Source organism: Aulostomus chinensis, chromosome 21 (assembly GCF_037954235.1).
Source record: "Aulostomus chinensis isolate RoL2024-O1b breed Wild chromosome 21, RoL_Achi_v1.0, whole genome shotgun sequence".
Classification (NCBI taxonomy): domain Eukaryota; kingdom Metazoa; phylum Chordata; class Actinopteri; order Syngnathiformes; family Aulostomidae; genus Aulostomus; species Aulostomus chinensis.
In genome coordinates, this window is record NC_141340.1 from 6,163,151 (window position 1) to 6,179,642 (window position 16,492).

At 42.4% G+C, this 16,492-nt stretch overlaps 1 protein-coding gene across 6 annotated transcripts in view; it reads right to left on the reverse strand.

Moving 5' to 3' along the window:
* The window catches only part of smarcd3b (SWI/SNF related BAF chromatin remodeling complex subunit D3b), a 42,256-nt gene that overhangs the window by 25,217 nt on the left and 547 nt on the right, over positions 1-16,492 (reverse strand). Inside the window, exon 1 of one of the 6 annotated variants that reach the window (XM_086191658.1) lies at positions 15,408-15,508. The exons of 1 other annotated variant lie outside the window; for it this stretch is intronic. Coding sequence is in view for 4 of the 5 variants with exons in the window: in XM_086191654.1 (XP_086047780.1) it covers positions 4,108-4,185 (78 nt within the window). In the remaining variant the exon portion in view is untranslated. Of the gene's footprint in view, positions 1-4,107; positions 4,271-15,407; positions 15,509-16,492 lie in introns of those variants that run through there. 4 more of the 6 variants (XM_086191654.1, XM_086191659.1, XM_086191655.1 and 1 more) reach the window with 4 other exon arrangements.

Sequence of the window (16,492 nt, forward strand, 5' to 3'; positions counted from 1 at the left end):
GCATGCAACATCAGATGTTTGTAAATGGACAACTGAGGACATGACGTCAAGTGACTGAAACTCACCAAATGTTGACGCCCAGACAATGACGAACTACAATGTTTTTGGATGTGATATTTTGTCAGAATTTAATGCTGCATTTTCATCGGACCTCAGGGGGTCGGTAATGGGAATGAGATCCTGTCCGAGGTATTGGTGTTCCTGTCAAAGTTATAACATAGCAGCACATGGTATTATGTGCATAAAAACCTCACAGCGACAAGTCTGGAGATAGAAAATATAAAGTACTATGTGCACAACTGATGAAATGTGACAAAATAAGAAAGACACGCAAAATACAGTATTTCATCCAACGCTCTAGCTCTTGTCTTGAGTTGAGATCTCGGTGGTTTGTCAGGTATCGCAAAATTTCCGAGCAGGAAGCCTGCCCTCAGCAGGGGTTCCAGTTAAAAATTTCCAACTGGGAACTTGGAAATTCTGAGTTCAACTGGAACGCACCATTAAACTGGTATTGGGGTTTTATGCCAGACCAACACGAACGTCAACCCAATTTAAATTTTCAACTAAAATTCAACGTCTTTCTGACAGTAAATTGAAATCCAGTTCCAGCTGGGAATTCTCCAAGGGGGTGGGGGGGGGGGGGGGTGGGGTGGCTTTTCCAATCACCACAACCCTTGCTGACCTCCGAGTCAGAGAAGAAACACAGCAGGAGGAGGTAAAGAAGATAATGAGAGAGAAAGAGGAAGAAACCTCAGCCCACCCATCAGTAGGAGAACCAGTCCTGAGTTGGACACTCCCCCATTACACACACACACACACACACACACACACTGATGCGAGGCCAGATCACTACGACCTTCAGTTACCACAACAATTTTTACATGTACTATACCTAATATCATACAGAAGAAAAGTTCCTTTCCTGGATGTAGGGTAACATCATTTCTTGCCGCAAGTTAAAGAAAAAAACAGCACTGAGTCACCCCCTTATCCTGAAGTATAAATATTTCTCCATTCTGTAGTACACACAAGGAGGAACCTGCCGCAACTATTATAACAAGACTTTTCCTTCTTCAGATGTGGCGGGAGAGCAGTGTGGGAGACGCAGCCATGAGAGAAAATAAGCGGAGGTAAAATATTTGGCTTGGAGCAGCCACAGTCTCATCAAGGTTAATTGGTCTGTTGAGAGGACACACTCCTCTGGCTCATCAATCACCTGGTCCATTGTTGCCGAAAGTCAGTCTCTCCGCGCGTGGCTTCGGCACCAAAGCCTCCGTGATGACCGCTTCTGTCACAGACACAATACCTCATCCTGTTTCGGTATATAAATCTAGCTGCTTACCCTACACGCAACATCAGCACTGATTATAATGGAGTTATATCTAAAAACCAGAAATGTTGTGAAGCCAGCAGTGTGTTGTTTTTTTTGTTGTTTTTTTTTTTTTTAACGGTCTTATAAAGTTTGCCAAACAAATACAGTGAAGTCTTTTTTGACCTTCCTGATACACTTGAGGTTTTACAAAGCCATGCCAAGTTTCAGGATCCGTGTAAAGGTGAAATTCAATTGAGCTGAACCAAAGGTACAGTCGGGGTCAGAATTATTGGCACCTGTGAATTTAGGAGACCTAATTCAGAATATATTCAGACATAAATGCGACTTAACCGATTTTGCTGAGTATTCAATAAAATGCCCAAACAAGTAAATGCTTCCTTTGGTGGGAAAAAAAATAAAAAAAATAAAAAATCTAAGAAATATTCAAGGTCCTGAGGGTCTTGTTTGTAACGTTATTAAAAGGTTTCACACCGCTCAACAACTGGAAGTGTTGCTCTGAAGCAATTCATCGAGAAGTCTGCAAATGTTGGAGAAGACTGTGAGAAAAAAACACCTTGCAAGATACCCGTAGAGCTGTTTTATCAAATAAATACACAATCAGAAATAGAGGTACTCGTGTATATCTAGAAGAGTGTAGATGCTTTTCGCTTGGGACCTTTTTCAAGACAATTTTGCACCTTTCACTGAGTTTTAAATAACTTTGTATTCATTCTGTTACTCAAAAGCTGCACTTCTGACCTCTTGAAGGCCATTATTGTATGTTTGAGGGAACGTTTTCAAAGGCGTGCCTGTCCTGCACATCCGTCTTTGAGAGCAGGCTGTACTCAAAACCAAGAGAGCTCCATGTGTGAAGGTCCAGGAGGGCTTGCCTATTGGAGGAAGGGCTCAAAAAGGCAATAACTTTCCTAGATAAGCAACAGCCATTCAGGGCTTGTGTTCTATGGACAAATTAAACAGAAATAGAACTCTTCGCAGCACATCCGTGAAGAAATGATGGCAGTGAGGAAAAGTACAGTCCACGTATCCATAGTGAAACCTGCTGAAGGTTGTATATCGCGGAGCTGCTGAGCTGCCTCTACTACTCGTGGTAGTGAATGTATAAAAGAAGGTTAGAACCAGCAGATTATTAAGGTGTCTTGAAGCAAAATGTGTTGCTCAGTTTCAGAAAACTAGGTTTGAACTGAAGGTCTTAGGTCTTTCAAGAGGAAAACGAGATACAGCAGCATAAAAGGACGGTTGTAAACGAAAAGATGGGCTGTTTTGAACTGGCCAGAGATGAGGCCAGACCTGAAAACCTACTGAAAACCTTTGGGGATGAAACCTGCCGTGGCAAAAAGGAATTCTACAAACCTAAAAGAGCGTGATGGAAATGAAAGCGATTACTGGCAGAGTAGTACAAGAAGCTTCTACAATGCTAACAAAGAACATTAAGAGGCACCAAATGTTAGCAAGAAAATATCATTGAATGCTAAGTATATTTTATGATGGTATTATTGTAGTTATTATTGGCAAAGTTAACTTCATGGAAAAGTTACTGATAATTGTATACATTGAGCATTTTAGCATTTTTTGTTATTGTTATAAATAACTGTGGGCGTTTTGTAAGATATTTTGATTACAAAAGAATTGAGGTACTATTTGGATTTACTCCTGAAGATTAGGAGCTTGAATTTAAATGATTCCGACACCTACAGAAGAAGCATTTTCCAATGGAGCAACATGAGCCAACTGCGCCATTCAGCTGCATGTCAGTTCCTGTCATATCTGTACTGTCAATTCAACCTGGCTTGATAAATGAACTAGTTTTTTTCCAAACGTACCGGTCAAATGAAACAATCACACATTCTTCTTAACTCTGTGTTGAGGAGGCACAAGAAAAAAATAACACGGGGAACCGTTGCCATAATGACCGATATATTTACCCGCCTGAATGAATGTCAAAGTCACATCTGTAGGAACTTAAAAGTGTCAGTGACATCACTTTTGGAGCCTGAATTCTCTCATTAATCTTGTTAATTACCAACACAAACCACTAATGTATTCCATGAGCAGTAAAGTACACTACTGTATGAGGCTTATGGCAATAGTTGCCTAACCTCTAACCATAAGCAACACTTGACTTGACATTTCACGCTAGCTCCACATGAATGGACTGATTGTTCTGCACGATTTCCAGGACTGGCCGTCTGCCTCGGCTCTGTCTACAATACTACGTCCATTTGTCTTGTGACCTTACAGGTTCAAATCCTTCCACCGACCAACAACACGCTGCCTGGGAGGCTACTCTGACTGAGTGTGTTGTTTTGAGTGGACTCGTCATTTCCCCCCTCTGTCTGTGACTCCCAGGGAAGCATGCTCAGTGAGCTCCTCTGTTAGCCAAAGGGGGAGCTGGCTGCTTTTTTGCTGCTGCTGCTGCTGCTGCTTAGCTTCTACATCTACAATTATCCATTTTGATGTGAGAACCCTTCCGCTCGCCATCCTTCTCCTGCTCAACTCCATCAGTCCATGATGCACAGCTTCTCATGCTCTCAAGCCATCTTCCTAGCAGGCTGGGATCCAGGGGGCTGGAAATAACCTTCACATGGCCAGCTTACCCAGCTATCTCTCACACACAGAGCTGCTGCTGCTGCTGCGCCGACTCATGCACACACACACACACACACACACACACACACACACACACACACACACACACACACACACACACACACACACACACAGATGCATGCCAGAGCCCAGCTCCCTTCACGGGAATGACGGACAGCGCCACTCACCACTCCATGGACCAGGAACTCAAACAGTTTGCTCTTGGTGGCTTTCCTGGCTCCCCCCGCCGTCTCCTCCGTAGCCATTTGCTCAGTCCCCTCCGTTCACCCTGCTATGTCTCCCCTCTCCTTCTTTTGTCTTTCCCTCTCCCTTCACCCAGCCTCCTGTTCCCCTCCCCTGCTCCACTTTCCTTCTCTTTGTGCTCTCCTTTTCAGCACTGCCTGTCCCTGACTCTCCTTCTCTCTCCCTCTCTCTCTCGCTCTCTCTCTCTCTCCTCTCTCTCTCTCCTCCCTCCCTCTCCCACTATTTTGAATGTGGAGCAGCCCTGCCGAGTCTCTCAGCGTGTCTAGCTCACTTTTTAGTTGAGCTGCCTTTCAGGAGCCCGGAATGTCGCTTAAGGAGGGGGGGGGGGGGGGGGGGTATGCTGTACGGGGGTCTGGCAGGGGGGTTTCAGCCAGCCCACACCGGCTCTCCCCCACACAGCTGTTGCATTCCATTGGTAGATAAGGACATGCTGAGTGGTGAGGCTGCCGTTTGGTCTAAACGGGGGCTGGGGAGGTTAGAATCAGTTAGCCCTTCCTCTGCTGTAGTTTCCCCCTGGTGACCAACCCAGAGGCCATGGTCAGAGCTCCACGACTGGGCTCATTCTCAAAAAAAGGACATTTGGCTCTTAAAGGGGCCATGCTTCATATCATTAACACATGGCCGTATGATCATGAGGATTTTCCTCAATTGAAAGCCACTCAAGTCAAAGAACTGCACCTTTGGCTTTGGAGTGCAAAGTAGTTTTCACAATGGGTGAGCTAATGTGCTTAGAGGCCACTTCACAAAAAGAGAAGGCCATGTCAAGAGCACCTTCGTTTCCTGTGTTTCAGCACTGGCCTTTGTCAGAGTGCATTCATAGGTTACGAGTGCTTCCTCCACTCGCTTCATTAGCTTTACCTTTCACCCACTAGCCAGTCAAGAGGATATGTCCAGGCTGCATGAAACGGCAAATAAACACAGCGAGGTGACAGCCTCTTCATACGCGTAATTAGCTGTTGATTCCTTGCAGGCTGCTTCTTTTCGTCTAAAAATATAGGAAACCATAGGTGGAAAAAGCTGATCATCTCCTCAAGGATAGAAGGATGTGATGTGAGGACTTATTGAGGCACTGCAGAATTACACGCACAGTAAATACTGGTGATTTCTGGGTTGAGATGCCTGTCTCACACAAGCTTCGCCCGTCAACACACATGTCATTACTCTGACTAGAACTATGCCACGGCGAAGATTATGATTCTTTCATGTCTCTGTGCCTCCACATCCTTCGTCTACAGACCTCTTTCTCGCTCCCGTCAGATCAGGATGGCTGAAATATTCATGAGGTTATTTGAATGACAAAGGAGGTGAAGTCGGGGTAGATTCAAAGGGGGCTTGTCTTGTGACACATGGTGGCAAATTGCCACCGTTATTGTTTCCTCTTCCTCTGACGTGCTGGTGTGACAACAACAGAAAAGTGTCAAAACAGGTGCTTGAGTAAAGAGAAAATCACCTTTTAAAGTTTTAGAGTTAAGTGAGAGATATTTAAAATTTTAAAAAGCACAAAAGGCGGAGAATATTTTGATGTTATTTAACAAATGGCAAAACGAACTGATGTGATGAGGAGGTGTTGTTCCAGGTCTGATTACAAGAGTGTGCAGACAGCTGCTTAGCGTGCCTGTGACCTCTAGAACAGAGGTCACGACCTTCTGGAGGATGCCTTAAAGACACATACACGGGTGGATTTACAGAGTTTGCACACATATTCATCATCACTTAATGTGACCGTCACAAACAGAACATATTTATGGCAACAGTCTCAATGTTTGTCCTTCAAACTTCCTTCACACCACTGGTGATTGGAACTGACTTATTGAAAGGCAAATGTTTGGCCCTCCCCTTTATTGCTGGCGGTCTCGCAGTATTAGTTTGCTATCTGGTGACACCTGCTGGTGAAACAAAACTACTGCCGCTGTCATTTATTCAGGGATTCGAGGAACACTAGGAAGCCAAACCACACAGCAATATTTCTTACTGCCGCCTCCATGTGCGATCTCTCTGCGGCTAAAAGCAGCAATAATAACAGTCAACGTTATATTAGATTAACCTTGTTATTACATAATAGATGACATGGCCTTTAAATCTATTAGTCACACACACACAGACAAGGTAGGAATTTTCTGCAAGGTCACCAGCTCAACACGCCAAGCTATATCCATGCAGATTCAGAGTTGGTGTCAATCCCCGTTCCTCCATCAACGGCACGTGGGCGTTCAATGATAACAAAGAGATCTGGCGGCTCAGGCGATGCAAAACAAAGCTTTGAGCGCAGGAGTACCCCCTGCAGGACCCCCACCGTCTCCCTCACCAAAGCCAGTCAGTCTCACCAAATGGTAATGTCCCAGTGTGTAGCAGACAGGGGGTAAAGGGGGGCTAACAGGGGGTAAGGGAGCAGCAGTAGTATAATTAACGACCAACAGAGGGAGCAACCAGGCAGCTGGTGAGGTGTTGCATGGGAGAATGAGTGAAGAACAATGGGAACAAATGATGCATTATAGGGTGCAGTAAAATAATTTAAATATCTAATATCAGCAATTACACTTGTTCCTATCACGGGTTTGAATTTCTAAGCATCAACCAATGTTATTTGCAACATATTCACTTCAATATATGACCACAAGAGGGGAATAAAGAGCACAGAGAGAGAGAAAAGAGCTTTGCTAAATGTAAAGTCTGTTTTCTCCTGTCATCATTACTCCAGTTTCTAGCAATTACAGGCCACAGGGGATTTAAGAAATATCAACCGCCTGATTCAGCCCTTCAAGCCTCATCCAGCCACTAAAGGCCAAATCTTTGTATCAGCCCAGATCATGTGACGAAAGGTCACAGGAAAACTGAGGTCCACTTTAAGGAGCATCGAGCCAAACCACTGGGTGAATAGATCCCAAACAAGTGTAAATATCAAATTAAATTCTGTATAAAGTCTAGTGGTAGTTCCTATAAAACCAAGTGGTAGTTTTCTCTGTTTTCTTGCCTGTAGGCGATAATGCAAAGCAACAAAAGGCTGAGCTGAATACAAGACAGAAGTGGAATTCTACAGACTGAGAGAGAAAGGGAAGGGAATCAGGAAATTGTACACAAAGAATAAGAATTCACCCTCATGCTGATGTACAGTGCACGGCGTCAGTTTACATACCAGAAAGCACGAACCTGCCCTCGTCAACATTATTGTCACAGACAGATGGGGTGCACTAGGGGGAATATGGGCCGTACTGTGGGCAAGGAATAAAGTCGGACTCCCTCCCGCTACTGGGCCCCTCTCTTTCTTCAGTTTAAGAGCTGCACACAAAACCCAGCTCAAGCAGCTTAAAAGGCCGGGGCTAACGGAAAGCTACTCCATGGCCATCAGCCACCGCCGAAGGCCTGCACCTTCACTGAGGCAGATTAAGGAGAGGTAGATTTTAGGGCCGATTCTGATTCTAATTACCTGAGGAGAACCTGATATTTTGAGGTAATTTTGCATTTTAAAGATAGTTGCATAAATCAACAGCGCCCCTGTGGAAATTGTTATTCTGAAGGCATGATCAGCACCTAAGAAGAATCAGATAAGGAGTTTTGGGCGGGGCGACCTTGTATTTAAGGGCATGCTTGGTACAAACCATCTATCCCCACTTGGACAACACTAAAAAATGAGGAAAGCAAACAAAACTCAGCAATGAACTGATTTTTCCCTGCAGCAGCAACTGAACAGCCCCTAAGCATTACCTGCTTGGGGGCATTTCCTGTTTGTTGTAGCCATGACAACGAGATAATCTGCCTTGCGTTGAAATCTAGCAGCCAATCGGGTGAGAGCAAAGCAGACTGCAGTGACTTAAAAACTGGAGCAGCAGCTGGTGAACTGAGGGAGGAACTATTGCAGAGCTTCAACTGTAGGGACTAAAGAGATTGGGGCTTCAGTTAGCCATGTTAGCCTGCGCTGAGGTCACCAGGGTCGGCTTTGACACAAATAAAAACAGTCACTCGCTATGAACAAAGTGAAGCCAGCTACCATGTAAAACGCCACAAGATGAAAAACAAACCTGGCAACATACGCTCAATAATTCCTCTAAACTCTCTCCCCTCGCCGCCAAGCCCCTCCTTCCTCTTTCCTACTCTGCATCCAGGCTACGTATTAGCCATCTTTCAGCCCCGCTCTGCCCATGCAGGATGAGAGAGCGTGCCGACAGAACGAGGGCAAGATTGGTATGTGCAGGGGCATATCAAGACGACTGTGAGTATATGAGAATCAGACACGGAGACCCACAGCGGGGAGGCCGAGATGAGCACTGCGAACTATGAATCATCCCACCACATATGGCTGAACACGACAGTGAATACAGGAATTTGATCTAAAAAAAAGTAGTCCTACAGGGCTTCAAAGGGTTACTTAAAAGTCAGGGGGGAGGAAGGTTCACAGCCATCTAATTTTAAGTTTAATTTTAACTTTTGTGTAAATGCTTTAGCACAAGAAATTCTATTATTAGTCCTGTAACAACTAGTGAATCACATGTGACACTTGAGTTTCTGTGGCCTTTATATCACCAGTGAGATTGTTGGTTTTTGGGTTGTTTTTTTTGGCGAAGTTGTAGTTTGTTTGAAGACGACATGCTGTGAGCAATAAAATCTGGATGTCAACGAAAGGATACAAAACAAAACATATTTCCAAGTGTTTTTTTGTTGTTGTTGTTTTCTGAATATCCACTAAACCTCCAGTTTCAAAAAATTTGAAGTTTGAGGTCGATCATCTTATGGTTCAAGTTATACAGGGTTTTTTTGGGGGGTAATTTTATGACCATTTATTTGGAACTTTGTGCAGATTTACAGCTGATTGTAAGGTAATATTTTGACCATTTGGCCTTTTTTTTTTTTTCAATTTTTCTGACACAAATGCGAACTTGGTCGGGAAAAATGATTAGTAAATTAGAGAAAATTTACAAAATTCCTAAAGAAACAAAAATACCAAGACAATTAGCAATTCAATATGACAGCAAAGAAGACAAATATTTCTAAATATGATAGATTTCTTGTATTATAAAATGTCAACCAAATTATTAGTAGATACTAGAGTTCCCTATTGAATGCATTTTATTCAAATTTGAGAGTGTGGCATGGAATGGTTTGAGAACCCCTGCTTTTGGGACATGGAAGATAATAAGATGCGTGAATTTAACACAGTTATATTCAGGTGTATAAATGTGGAAATAAAGAAGAAATGCTTTATTTATAATGTGTTTTGGGTGAATATGAAAGCCATTTCAAGGTGTCATTGCGCAAAATGGAATTTCAGAGCCAAAAACAACATTAAAAACACTCCTCTTTTTTGGGTGGATGATAAAATGTGTTTTAGGAACTTTTGCGTGTTAGACTTTGTGAAATCTAACTAGGTTATAAAATGCTCTTTTTACCCGTGTCAGCATTAAGTAGTGAAGTCCAAACAACTACTTCAGCACAAAAACAGGATTATACAGTATATTCAGCCATAGGCTTTTGAAAGAAATTTCCAAACAGAGGTGGTATAAAACAAAATAAAATCCTGCTTTCTCAATGCCCACATAATGTACAATTACTGATGGGAACTGCGCATTTAATGAATAGAGCTGAATTAATACACAAGTAGATCACCAGAAAATTATCTGTAATTATCTTTAATTAATTTACAGCAGATTCTAGCTTCTCAATCACTCTAATTTGCGGCTTTGTTTTGTATAATGTGATAGTATATTAACAGGACTTGATCTGATGATCCGACTTGAGTATTTTCCATAATTTTCTACACATATTTTAGAGAAAATGTTTGACTGATTAGTCCAGGAAGTGTAAAAATAAAACAGATCTTGGTGGTCATGAAACATGCATGAATACATCGCTTTCAGGAAAAAATATTCACGATGAGGGAAGGTAAAACCTTCAACAACATTTCTATTATAATTCTTCTGTTGCTATCCTTTAGTTAAAGCTTCTACCACAATAAAGATGTGAAGAACCATCTCTGTGTTATCACCATTTCAGAGGGTCAGCTGCAAAAGTCTACAGCAGAATCTGGTGCAGTATTGAGCGTTAATATCTAAATGGGTCAGCCAGCTGCTCGGCGAACTGTAGCTCAATTTGGACCCGGACAATTTGTCACAGAGTTGAGGGTAGAATCTCATTAGACATCTTATAAATGAGAGTAATATGCGACTGAAGAAAACACAACCAGTGCTTTAGGTGAGATCCCAGTGATTAGAATCACCGCTGTGATCAATCAGTGGGCAGGACATGAGCCTTGTTTAATTAGGTTACTGCACTCTGTTTAAAAGCATGAAAATCCATAATGTCACTGCGCAAATGACACAGCACTGGTTTAGAAGGAAGCTTGGAGACTGTGCACCCCTTTTCTGTAGTGAGGCTGTACGTGTAGGTGCAAAATCTGTTGCATCTCTATATTCAGCCAACATAGTAGCGAGTCCCTCCGTAGGCTATTCTCACTGCTGACATCTTGTCTTGTAAAAGCAGGAATAGCAGAGGCAGAACTACACAGCACTCAGAGAGCGTAAACCCCCACCACGGCAAACTCAGCCTCCCCTAATGTAAAACTAGATGGCACTAGAGAACACACACCATACTACATGTTGCTGTACACAACGTGAAGAATCAAATGAGGTGTGACGCTCCCTGTAGCCACTAAGTAGCGCTAAGACTTCAGCTCAGCTTGTCATCAAATGCGTCAAGTTTGGTAAAGAACTATCCACGTGGAGTCCGGTTAAGACGGTTTTGTGTGCTATGGCAAATGACCAAAATTGGCTGAATTGCCATGGTAACAGTGTTCATGAAAACTCACAGTCTTCACAATAATTTATCAACAAGTTCTGAAGGTGTTTCTGACCAAATCTGAGATGGATCTGGTTGGCCCACTTGGAGGAGTGCAGGGGGGGAGAAAAAAAACTGTTATTTCCTGTTTCCACCAGGTGGCACTACGACTGCTCTGCCCCCAAGTACAATGGGCTCCTCCTTGGTGCACACTACACCCCTACAGCATGTTTGGTAGAAATCTGCCACATAGTTTTTGCATAATCCTGCGGACAGACAGACAAACAACAGTGAATACGTGAACTCCTTGGTAGACGGAAGTACAGGTATCGGATCAGAACTCCTCATCAGCGGATTTGCAGATTCAGGTATCAGAATCTGACTCAGGAAGAAAATAAAGGATCTTATCTACCTAACTGTTTAAACCCTTGTATTTAGTGAAACCACTGCATTCATATCTTTTACCGTGCACCCGTTTGTTTCCGGGGTAACAAACAACCAACGAGCCAGCACATTCTTTCCCAGCTAAAAGGGGAAGTGCCCCATTGTCCATTTATCCCTGCAAAATAACACAAAACACAAAGCCAGGGAAGGTTTAATTTGGGTGTCCTGCTATTAGGAAACAAAGCTAAACTTGTACAGAGTTCAGTCTGCCTGATCAATGGCACTGCTGGTGGAAAAAAACAGCATGAAAAATGAAGTTTGACAACCTTATGAGAACTCTGTAAAACACTGGCTGGCCTTGATGAGACTCCCAAACATCAGTGAATAGAGTGAGTGAGTACTGGGGGGGGGGGGGGGGGGGAATCCTGTGCGGCTTTCCTTAAAAAGCCAGGTCAAGCATTCAGAGGCAGACTGAAAAAGGAGCTGATCCTCTGATCAGACCTCAGGAGCTGTGACGGTACCTTGCATACTAATGGGACTGTTCTCCTTTTTTCGCTGCTGAAGGGAATATCTGTGTCAGCAGCAGAACCAGGGAAGACTGCACTTGGAATTCAGCTCGTTTAGTTTACATAGAGAGAGCCAGACTGCTTGGCTGAGGTACGGGAGCCAAGAAAGGCCCTACTTGTTTTACTTCACTAACGTCGTTGTCTCGTGATTAATTATGTTGTTACTTCAGTATAGCAAAGCTCGTTATCTCGAGGTAATTTACGGGACAATGGCACAACTAACTTGTGACCGAGAGAAACTGGAGATTCTCCTGATCGAACAGGTATCTAAGTAGGACAAAGTATCGTAAAGGGCATCACCATACAATACGAATCCCGATTTTATTACGATATATTATGATACCCGATATAATTTACGGAAAATTGCAAAACAGAGATGAAAGGACAACTTGCTGTCTTACAATACGTCACATGATGCTGTAACGATAACAGAAGATTTAGCCATTAATTTCCAAGTTTCCACTCCAGTTTATCATGAATTCGTATGCAGAGTGAAAGTTTTACTTAGCTAATGAACACACTGAATATAGCTGCCATGACGTCATACAGAGAATAAAGTGCATGTAATTTCTTGTGGCAGTCACTGAAGAATAACACACAACAGGAGCTGCCATAAGCTTCAGGGTACAATTTTATGGTGATATCAATATGATATCGATATTAGGGGCTGGAATATTGCTATACTAATATTTGGAAAAGAAAGTGTGACATTTTGCTGTATCATTATTATTGTACAGCTCAAAACAGTAGGAATCCACAAATTCTCAATTGGGTATTTCTAATGTCCCACATTATCAGTACTGCCACATTTTTATCGGCCAGCCAATCTCTTTTCATGATTTTGTGATGTCATACCAAAAAAACAAAAAAAAACCTTAAAAATTGTTCTGAATTAAGTCTGTAAAATTTGCAGATAAAACATTCTCATTTCTCATATTTTCCAAAGATTATCTTCACTGAACATATTATTGTTATCTTAAAAAAAAACCCCAACAACTTTCAATTGAACGTTAATTAGGGGCAGCCTTGTGTTGGAGTTTGTTCTGCAGTAAAGCCCCGGACTGGAATTTTAACATTTACTGGATATTGGCCACAAGTATTGGTTATTGCCACAACAGAAACTATCGGTCAATTTCTAATCACAAGAGCAGCTATCACAAGATAACGAGATAATTAACACCAGATAAGGAAACTGGAACGGCTGCTACAATTCCAGCAATTCTCAGCTTCGGTAGGAAGAGTCAGGCACTGGCGGGACAAAACTGCATTGAAAGTATGTCTCAGTATTTATGCCTCATCATTTAAAAACTAAATTATTCAAGTAGCAAGTGAAAGAACTGAGAGTTTAAGAAAAAAGCGTTAACCGCTCGAGCTACACCATCATGCATGGGAATGTGATGTGGAAAAGGCCAATTCACGTGGGAAATATGAATGGAATCACTCAGAAATGTTAAAGCAAACATCCATCCAGGCAGGTATTTTCTGTAATACGAGTGTTTGTGCAGGATTTTTTTTTTTTTTTTCCTCTTGGCAAAAGTTCCTTTTCTCATACCGAGCATCAAACTGAAGTGCTCTTCGAAATCAGCAAGCAGCTGAGTCACCGAGTCCTCCATAACTCAGTAGTTCTGGTCGTGAAACTGGAGGAGGAGGAGGAGAACGCGAGGCTGAGATCTGAGAGGCCTGTAAAATGTGCAATGAACTCAGTGACAACACATTTACACTTATTATATGAGGATGAACGCCTCCTCAAATCAACCACATGCTGACTGGAACTTTTCAGCACTCTCAAGCTCCTCTAAGGTTTCAGCTTTTCAGACCAGCCACTTACACAGTGGGAGAAAGAATGTGATGATGGAATAATTAAATAGCAAGAAAAGAGAGAAATAAAGAAAGAAAAGCATTGGTAGTTCTCTAATGAAGTGAAATGACACCTGGCCCAACAAGTGCTGAGCAGAAATCACCAAATCAAGCAGCTTGGTCAATGATTCTGCGTGCAATTCACTGATAGGAGAGAATAAAATGCATCTATTTTACTGCTACAGGCATACCAGCATTTTAGCTTAGCTTATCATAAAGACTGGGAATAATGCATTTAGGCGGAATTAGTAAAGTTCCCATTTAGCAACATCTAGATATCTAAAACACAAGGCAACGTGGAAGGAATTAAATGTGCTATATTTCTGTTGCAGAATGTATTTAAGTGACTTTATTGGCCATAAAAACCAAGACCAGGACAAAATGAAGCTCAGGGATTCAAATTCTGAACAGATTTCTGTCACTTACAATTTTGAGAGCTAGTTAACGTTAGCTAGCCAGAAAGCTAACATTACATTAGCAACACGAAAAACTAGCTGTATGACAAATTAACTGAAGTGCTAAGGGCTGTTTGACATCATCCGGACTGAACAAAAACGATAGTGACTTCAGGAGAACAGAAAAAGTCCATTTCTGTTTAAACAAACGGCACACTCATGTCAACTGACTTCAAAACTTCTTCTCAGAGCTCTCTAAATCGTTCCACTTTCCTATTGGGATATTCCAAGTTCGGCAGGCGTGCTCCACCTCCGAGGTTGGAACTTTCCCACTTTCCAGTTGCTCATAAACGTGAAGTTGGAGAGGCAGACGTAGCCTCCCTGACGGAGTGTTTGGAAACTTCAAGTCTGTCGTTCAGGCAGTCGCCATCTTGTTTTTTGGGGGGGGCAGAAATAACCTTGAAATGGTGCCCGCCTTGTTGCCTGCGCAGGCAGGTGTCAATTTCAAGACAAAATGTAAAAGCACTGGATTCAAGCAACCTGTCAGGATAGCAGGCCTTTGAGGATGCTAAGCTAACATTCGCTAGTTGCCAAAAAAGGTGCTTCTCAAACATATAATGACTTTTTTTTTTTTTTTTTGGTAGCAGGGTTAAAAGGAAACACATTAACAAACGTAGCAACACAAAAAAAGTTTCCAAAACATTTAAGTTGAAAACAAACTCACTTTTCCCGGAGTTCAGTCCACCGTCTTTGTTAGCTATTTTTTTTAGCCTGTGGAGTAACCTATTTTAAATAGAAGCCAAATCAGACATATAGCTAAAATGGCCCAAAAAGAGTTTTTTTTCTCCCATGAGTTTCCATAATGAAACAATGGATACATTGTATGTTCCACAGAATAACTTAAGTCATTAACATTTTGAGAGTTTAGAGTAGCCAGCGGATTAGCATTAGTTAAGAAGTAGCGCCATTTTCTCATTGAATTCTGCGCAATCTGCCGACCCGCTCCGGTCATTACAAATAATGCAGATTTACTGTATTTACTGCTTCGCCCTCTCTTTCCTGAGGCGACCGACATCGCAGGAGGAGGAGAAACACCAAGCTAGCACCTCAGCGTCCCAGCTAGGCTAACCGTTTCACCGACTGCTGCTAAGCCAAATTAGCTGACAGTATCTTCATAGCCTATTAATGACACTGGAGCTGAAAAATAAGTTTATCCGCAAAACATGTATCACTCGAGGGCATTAGGAGAGCACACACCTCTCAGCGAAGTCAAACTCAGCCCAAACTAGTGTAAAAACAATTTTACTCTGGTTAAGTTCAAGGGTTACTGGGTTCCTCCTTGGCTAACGCTACACTCCTCCACCTAGTTTGGGGAAATTCGGTCTTGTAGATTTTATTATCCTGCTATGATGTGAGTTAATGACATTGCTATTTTACGGACATCACCATATAAATGATTATTAATGCCTTTAATTTTCAGCGGAAACAATATTTCATTTATTTATTTTTGCAGGGGTTTGCAACAGTAGCCTACGGTCCCTTACATCTAGATAATAATATTTGTAGCCCCAATGCTTCAATCATGTGTTCTGACCCATTTTACCTTTAAAAACTCCATCTCCTACAAGTAGGATATTGCACTTGGCCATGCTGTAAATACAAGAATATTGCAATCAATCATGCAGCCCTCATATTTACCATTTCTGCAGATTCATCTTTTAAAAGTTATTCTCCACGCATTACTGACACGATTCCATCCCTCTTTTCTTTTTAATAAGCATTAAGGTTCTAATAACAATAAAAAAATGAGATTTATGTCCAATGAAGTCAACATTTACAGCAGCAATATAAAAATAAAAAATAATATTTTTCCTTTGGATCAAAGAGAGCAGAATTCCTCTCCCCCCCTGCTGCGCCTACAGATTTAACACAAACTTTTCCTGCAAGATCCCGACTTCATTCCTACATGAACACCATTATTTGAGTCAAAGCGAGAAAGTGGGTGGAGGGGTGGGGGTAATGGGGAATGAATTAAAGGCATGAGGCGAAGGGATGGCGCACACTCCCAGAGCTTCGCCGTTCATCCCCCCCTTTATTACTCCTCAAGTGTCTGTTTCCCACACCAGTCAAGGTTAACAAGCTGGTGTCTGCGTCGGCTGCAAATCGGGGAGGGGTGGCGGTGGTGGTGGTGGTGGTGGTGGTGGTGGAGGTGCTGCAACTGATGATGCAGACAGACTGGAAGAGAGGGGGCTAACTGTAGCCTACAGCCCCCTTAAATATTCCCAACCACGTCCCACTCCCAGCTCACTATTCCCAAATACATTGTGCACCATGCGGCTGCA